At 46.6% G+C, this 8,260-nt stretch overlaps 1 protein-coding gene across 1 annotated transcript; it reads left to right on the plus strand.

Moving 5' to 3' along the window:
* Positions 1 to 990: 990 nt before the first annotated feature.
* Positions 991 to 7,336, plus strand: LOC106805172 (potassium channel subfamily K member 18-like). Its single transcript, XM_014806667.1, has 5 exons — positions 991 to 1,684; positions 3,931 to 4,343; positions 5,751 to 5,880; positions 6,520 to 6,630; positions 7,251 to 7,336. Exons 1-5 carry the CDS (start codon positions 991 to 993, stop codon positions 7,334 to 7,336), a joined length of 1,434 nt encoding a protein of 477 aa, XP_014662153.1.
* The last annotated feature ends 924 nt before the right edge of the window (positions 7,337 to 8,260 follow it).

Consider the following 8,260-nt stretch of genomic DNA (forward strand, 5'->3'; position numbering starts at 1 on the left):
AGAATATAAAGCGTTCTCAGAATGTCAGGAAAACTTTCCTAAAAACACGTTATTAGAACGTTACTAGAATAATGTTAGACGCTAAAAGAAACATTCCCAGTAACATTCAAGGACATAACTTCTGTTAGCTAGGGTATCGTCCTTACCGTTGACCCGCCACCCCTCGGTCAAATGACTGTACACGCGCCTGAGGTCACCTTTAAGTGCTATAAATTTTATGATCAGAACTCTGGCACACATTCCTCGTCACCGTCGTCACTCCTGATTCTATTGGCAAGCAGCAATGCGTTTGCGTATATACCGTAATGCTTGCGCGTATATTGAGGAGCGTATGCTTTGCTCGGGGTCAAGCGCGTTCAATCGACGATATCTACCAGTTCGTTGTGAGCACGGCCGTAAATTGTATGCATTTCTTGAACTGGAATGTATTTTCAGGAAGTTTTACCAAAGATTATTCCACTGTAAATGTGAGAAAAAAATAATTGGAGTTTGCAACAATCTTTTAAATCTATCATGTATTTTTCTAAAATTACAGTGAAACTCTTTGTGCTAATCACATAATGCTCAGATCCGCAGAGCCCACCATTGTTGCCTGTAGATTTCAACATTTTCCGGGGGAGGCAGCCGCCCAGACCCCCCCCCCTAGGGTGGATTCGCCTCCCCGGGACTGTCGCTCTTCACCAAAGCCGCGGCACTATTTTTATTGCTTCGCGACGCCCTTTGGGGGGGATGATATTCTTCGGTAACCACGCACCGCGCGTCTGCTTGCATTTTCAGGGCTTCAGACATTGTTGTGCCGCTGCAGGAAGCGCCAGCAGCGTCTGCGACTGCTTCGTGTTGAATTCTGCCTGCACCGAGCCCCGCGCGCACGCACTCACTCACCGAAGCTAGCTATTCCTAGACACACACGCGCTGTACATCTCCGGAGAAGAAAGACAGCATCTCCACAACCACCTGCCCCACCTCTCGGAACCGTAAACCACGACGACGATGTCGTTTTACGGCGCTTCGAAACCTTCTACGAAGAGATCCGTCTCGACGGCGCCGACGCCGAACGAGGCCCGACGTCGGCAGGTTCGTCCGATTTCGTATCCGGCGTACATGCGGCCGCGGTCGACGTACGTACCGCAAGCTAGCAGCTCGTCGCGCGCCTCCAGCCACCGACCGGCGCCGCCGTCCAAGCAGACGTCGCTGCTGCCGCTACTCGAGCGACCGCTCTACTGTCCGTCGTTCGACACGGTCAAGCATGTGCTGCACGACTGGTCGCGCAAGTGGTTCACGCACGTGCTGCTCATCGCTCTCCTCGTCGGCTACTGCTTCCTCGGCGGCTACCTGTTCCGTCACTTCGAGCTCGGCCACGAGCAGGCGCAGAAGAACGCCATGTTGGAAGCGCATCGTGAACTGCTCGGCGTTCACGAGAACCTCACTCTTCACTACGTCGAGCTGATCACCGAACATCTGTGGCAGAAGGTGCTCAACATGAACATCTTCAGCAATGATCAGTTCAACGTCGACGACTCGCTCGTCGCGGAGCTCGACACGATGCTGAATCGCTATCAGCTGCTGACGATAGAGAGCGGGCTCGACGAACCGAATCTGAACATCACGAGCAGGCACGATCTCGACGAGGACTGGAACCTCATGGGATCGGTGTTCTTCGCTGCGACGATCATAACGACGATCGGTAGCTTTTGCGGCGTGGCGTGCATGTGGCGTGGCATGTAGGTGGCGTGGTTTGTGTGTGTGGGGGCGGATTGTGTGGAGCGGGGATGTGTGTGGGGATGTGGTGTGTGTGTGTGTGTGTGTGATGTGTGTGTGTGTTGTGTGTGTGTGTAGTTTGTGTATGTGTGTGTGTTGTGTGTGTGGTGTGTGTGTGTGGGTGTGTGCTGTGTGTGTGTGTGTGTGTTGTGTGTGTGTGTGTGCGAGCCTGCGCGTAGCGTGTGCGTGTGTGTGGGTTGTGATGCGGTGTGTGTTTGTTTGTGTGTGTGTGTGTGTGTGTGTGTGTGTGTGTGTGTGTGTGTGTGATGTGTGTGTGTGTGTGTGTTGTGTTTCGTTAGGATTTCCCGTAGGAAGGAATGATGGTGGTGGTGGTGGGGTGTAGCAAATGCCGGATGGATGTACAAGATGGTGGGTGGCCGGTGGAGGGGTGTAGGCAACCTGATCGGATGGTATGAAATGTAAGGAGGTTGGTGGCGGTGGTGGGGTGTAGCAATGCTGGATGGAATGTAAGGAGGTTGGTGGCGGTGGTGGGGTGTAGCAATGCTGGATGGAATGTAAGGATGGTGGTGGCGGTGGTGGGGTGTAGCAATGCTGGATGGAATGTAAGGAGGTTGGTGATGGTGCTGGGGTGTAGCAATGCTGGATGGAATGTAAAGATGTTGGTGGTGGTGGTGGGGTGTAGCAATGCTGCAACGTTAAGACGTTAAGCTGCTCCCATGCTGCACACAGTACTACTAATTGCACGTGTAAGCTAGGAAGAGGAGATGACAGGGGGGCTGAGCTACTTGGTATTCCACGGTATCGAGTGGCAAGTATAACGTGTCAATCTTGATTACTTAGCCAGCAATCCGCAACGCGCGAGCGTCATGTGAAGTAGACGGTGGCGCGCATATAGAGCCGTTTATGGTACTACGCTGGGAAATCATTTCCCATTGGCGGCCATACTTACGAAAAAATTCCCATAAATCGGCAGAAGATTTTTGGAGAAATCACAATGCAATCCTCTGAATCCACGTCGCAAGTGACACCATATATGTAATTAACTCGAAAATTCTTCCATAATTTTTTTTGTAGACAAAATTTTGCCAGCACACACTCGAAATGGCCAATATTTCTGTCGTCGTGTCCACTTGTATAATTTATACAGCTTCACTTATAAAAGAAGGGTTCCGGTGTCAAACGCCGAGGGGCAGAATGACCTTGTACATCTAGGACTCCCGAAAAACGAGATTCCCGTTCCGTATGCGCAGGCGTCCTAGTTCCCGGCTAGCAGCACAACCAAAAACAAACCTTGTGTCTCGTATGACGTAAACACTGGAAGAACTCCCCGGATGATTCATCGTATTAATTAAAAACCTGTCGCCGCAGTTTAGTCCGAAGTTTATTTTATCGCACGCGATAGTCGCACGATGTAATGGATTCTCAGACAAATCAATTATGGAATCGCAGGCGATATTTACTATATATTTCCTTTGCAATTATTTTCCTTCGTCGGGATTTCTAAATGTGTTTTCGATTCACAATATTTTGAAACCGAACGTGAACCGTGGTTATACGTAATGGCAGACAGATGGCGATGGCCGCGCACTGTATAGCTCACACGCACTTGGAGAGATTTTTTTTACGTCTACGGCTGTATACCACACTCAACGGTCCCGTAGTAATAGTAATATGCTAATTCATTCTTCTACGTTGGAATGATTCGAATAATTAATCGTTGATAATATTATCAAACATGAAAGGTAAACGTTTTCCTCACGTGATGTAGGCAAAATATTGTATGCTTCTTGACGTCGAAAGTTCTTCGACCAACAAGAATGTACCATCACAGGATCGAGGTGTTCCCTCCAGAACAACAGTTACTGTGAAATGATAATTAATAATAATGATTATGATGAAGATATTAATGGTGATAATGATGATGATGATGATAATTAGTATTATTATAATGGCTATTTATATTAATATTGTTATTATATTCTTAATTTTTAAATTGATTAGCGTATTATTTATTATTATTGTTGTTGTTGTTGTTGTTGTTGTTATTATTATTATTATTATGTTATCACAACTACTAGTTTTAACTACATATTGATTTCAATCTTGTTACTGTATTATTTATTTATTATTATTATTATTATTATTATTATTATTATTATCATCATCAGCAGCAGCAGCAACATTACTAATATGTTCCCCCCTCTTCTACAGGTTACGGCCACATCGCGCCTAAGACGTTGAACGGACGCTGCTTCTGCATGGCGTATGCCGTCATCGGCATGCCCATCCTACTCATCGTCCTCACCGACATAGGCAAGCTGTTCACGCGCGCGATTAAATACGTCTGGTCATTCGCGCGCCGCTTCTACCAATTGAGGGCCATCAAGAAGCTGAGAAGCGCCGTGCACGATGAGACAGCCATCGTGAGAGAGACGGCGCAGAAGGGAGCCGATCTTGCGAGGAAGGGCGCCGACAAGGCGATGGATATCGGCATCACGGCCGTGGAGAAGACGAAGGAGGCGGCGGAGAAGGCTGCCGACACGGTGACGGGACGGAAGAAGAGCATCGATACGACGATAGAGGAGACGGGATTCGACGCCAAGAAAGAGGAGACTAAGAAAGCGGTAAGGGTTGTGTTGTCTTACTGCGCGTTCAGCGTTATAGGGTGATGATACCTGTGCTATACTATAGCGGGGAGCGATAGAAATAGAGCTATAACATTGTATAGCATGTTGCTACTCCTTCCCGAAAAATCGTTCTTCATAAGCCAATCACGAAATTCGGAAAGAATTTTAACATGTTTGATCCCCGAATATCTAGAAACTTGGCGGAATTTCTGGAGACTCTCCGGCATTTCTGCCTTACGCCTCCTTCAAACGCTCCCCGCTTGCGACCGGCAGAATATGACGCGCTATATCCCGCTTGTGGGGCTTGCGTCCAAACTAGGTCAAAAAAACGAGAGAAATTGCATTTTATGATTTCGACATTTCAACAAATGCATGCCGGTCTACCAACGACCACACTGCGGCACGTGAAATCCACTAGCCGATCACTAGGTTACTACAGCCAATAGCTGCCACGGGCAGACCCATGGAACCTCAAACGTAATTTGGCACGTACAGAATGCGCGCCATAATCTCTCTATCGATTATCTGATTCTATCACTACGTCGCTCGGAAATCGGGAAATAGCGAGAATAATACGATGATTAACGAAACAGCGGCGGTTGCCTGCGCTGAAGGCAGTAGTTATTAGCGGCAGTATCGCAGATGCCCTGTCTAGCTGGATAACGTATACACTGCGAAGATCTAGCAGCTAATAAACGTAATGTGAGATGTTATAATAATCAATCCAAGCTGCGACGCCCACGACGCACTAGACGACTCACGCCTGTCGCCTTCGTTTAATGTCTTCGGCAATATCTAATGTAAACTGCTACGTAGTGACGTGTTTGTTACTCTCGCTGCGCGTCATTTACCATAGTTACCTGTTAGTTACCTTGGTACCTGGTTCTAGCCACGTGTTAGTTGCCCTAGTTGCGCGCTAGTTGGATGTTATTTACGTGTTAGTTGTTACCTTGGTTACCTACCCTAGTCACATGTTATTTACCCTAGCTGCTCGTCAGTTATCTTGGTTACGGGTTAGTTACATTGCTTACGTGTTAGTTACATTGTTTACGGGTTAGTTACATTGTTTACGTGTTAGTTTCATTGTTTACGTGTTAGTTACATTGTTTACGTGTTAGCTACATTGTTTACGTGTTAGTTTCATTGTTTACGTGTTAGTTTCATTGTGTACGTGTTAGTTACATTGGTTACTCATCCTAGTCAAATGCCAATTACCATAGCTGCACGTTCGTTACTTAGGTTACGTGTCCGTTGCCATGGTTACGTGTTCGCTGCTATGGTTACGTGTCTGTTGTCATGGTTACGGTTTCGTTTATACGGTACCTTTTTCCCCGGTTACATGTTTGTTACCCTGGTTACGTGTCCGTTGCCATGGTTGCTTACCCTACTTGCGTGTATTGGCAGGCGAAGGCTGAGGAGGAGGCGAGCCTGGATGGTGACGACGGGACGATGGTGGAGTTTGTTGTTGATGACGAGTTTAACCTGCCGATCAGCATCGCTCTTCTCCTCATGGTCATCTACATGTTTATAGGAGGTGATGTTACGCACAGATTAAAGAAATACTTTCCCCTAGAATTTTATAGTATATTATGATGGTAAATGCATGCATAAGTAATAGCATATACCTACAAATTTCTATAATCACGCATTCACGTTTGTCATAAAACAACATTGCATTTCGAAATTTCCCGTTTTGGACGCTGACACCGCGATTGTGCTGCCACCCTGAAAAAGTTGCGCATTTGTCATCATAATATACTATAAAATTCTTATGAACCTGCTAAAATATTTGCGCGTCGCGACGTATATGTATTATATTTAAATTTTTAGTTAAATATTTATTTAAATCTAAATAATATAAAGGATTTTAAGGCCTTATACAAACAGCTACAGTGATCGCGCGTTTCAACGTTCTTACTACTTGCTGAAATGCCGACGTATTTTCAAGCATGAAGCTCTATTTTCGTAGGGTTAGATTCACACATAGTCACAACTCAGTGCGCATGCTTACAATAACAACCTTGTTACCAAACCTCGGTTTTGTGATCGCGAGTCAAAAGGCGTTGTTTACTGTGCATCTCGGTCGAGTTCGTGTCGGCAACTCACAAACAATTTCTTGTTATTTCGAGATTCTCCGATTACCAATATTATCAACAAAATTTTTTTTTCGTAGCCGTCATCTTCACCGTGGGAGAGAAGGACTGGGATTACCTTACTGCTTTCTACTTTTGCTTCATATCGCTGAGTACCATCGGCCTTGGCGATGTCGTGCCGAAAGACAAAGGTCAGTGAAACGGTTAACGAAACACAATCTGTAATATTATAGAGAAATTACGAAAAAGCGTTGTTTACGCACACGTGCGCTCAGAGTAGTACGGGCGTGCATGCGAGCGTGCGTTTGTGTGCACGTGCGTGCGTACATACCTTCGTGAGTGCGTGCGTGTGTGCGTGCGCTCGTACGTGCATGCGTGGGCGTATAACCCTCTCATGTCTCGAATGAAATACTTTGAAATTATGTTGTAAAATAAAAACTTAAACAAACATCTTCAACAAAAATGGCAGCCACATACCGCAGCGGTGATGTAATTCCTCTCCGCCCGACACGTCTCCGACACCGTAGATTACGCCACTAATTTAATCTCCTTTGACACGTCTCCGACACCGTAGATTACGCCACTAATTTGATCTTCTTTGACACGTCTCCGACACCGTAGATTAAGCCACTTTAATCCGACCTCGTTGACACGTATCCGACACCCGTAGATAATCCACTAATCCGACGCTCCTTTTTTGACTCACGTCTCCGACACCGTCAGACTTAAGCCTATAATTCGATCTCTTTTGACACGTCTCCGACACTGTAGATTTAATCCATAATTCATTATCTGCTTCACCTCACGCAAGCGTTTCATGATGCAATGGCTGGTGTCTACGTGCTCTTGGCGATCCGCCTCTCATTCTCACTTTTCAATGGTGATCAACTCTCGTGATGGAGTTCTTCATGTTCGAAGATTCGACGAAGGCTCGGCGACTTCCTACCGAGAGCACTGTGTCGCCTGAGGATGAGGGAAGAACTCGTCCAGCGACGACGGACGAAAGACATAGAGACATGACGCGACGAGGAGGACAGGCGAGAGCGGCAAGCAAAGAACAGCAAGGAGGAAGGAGGAACGCAACGAAAGGCGCGGAGAAGGCGGCGAAGAAGGAAGCGAGGTGCGGGAAGGCGGAGAATGCCAGATAGGAATGAACGGAGGATGCGGAGAAGGCGGAGAAGGCGGAGAAGGCGGAGAAGAGAATGAAAGATAAGCTCGAGAGGGACAGTAAGGATGATCTTATACTAGAGGAAGCAGAGAACTAGAGCTGTGAGCTAGTGAGTGGATCGTGCACGCGTATACGTGGGTGGCGCGTGCATGGCCACGTTTTGTTCACCGTTATGGGTGACGTGCACGCTTTTGCTTTGCGTATAGTGTGAGAACAGTAGCGAGCCGATCAAACGGGAGGCCCGCCGGCATATAAACGGAATTATATGCTTTGCTCAAGTGTTTGTCGACGATAGTAGAACGTGGAGAATGTAAACTATTGTGAATTTTATTAGATTTTTGATGAAAGTGTAGCTGTAGTAGCGCGTGTTTTCTCCTGAAGAAATTTTCATCGTTGCTAGTCTCTCCTTGCACGAGATTGTGACTCGTGAATTGCGAATAGTCCGAACAGATCTTGAGGTGTCCGATCGAGAATTGCTGCCAAATAACCAAGAGAAGCGTTTGACATGTGTTTAAAATGAGGTATTAGTTCTGATATAGGCGTTTATAAGCGGGTGTTTATTTATATTTGGTTACCAGCCGTTGCGCCACCATCGATTAAGAAATCGTGACACGGGCCTGCATAGACTCTTGTTTCAGTGTCTCCTCATTCAT

This window comes from Priapulus caudatus, unplaced genomic scaffold (assembly GCF_000485595.1).
Source record: "Priapulus caudatus unplaced genomic scaffold, Priapulus_caudatus-5.0.1 Scaffold104, whole genome shotgun sequence".
Classification (NCBI taxonomy): domain Eukaryota; kingdom Metazoa; phylum Priapulida; class Priapulimorpha; order Priapulimorphida; family Priapulidae; genus Priapulus; species Priapulus caudatus.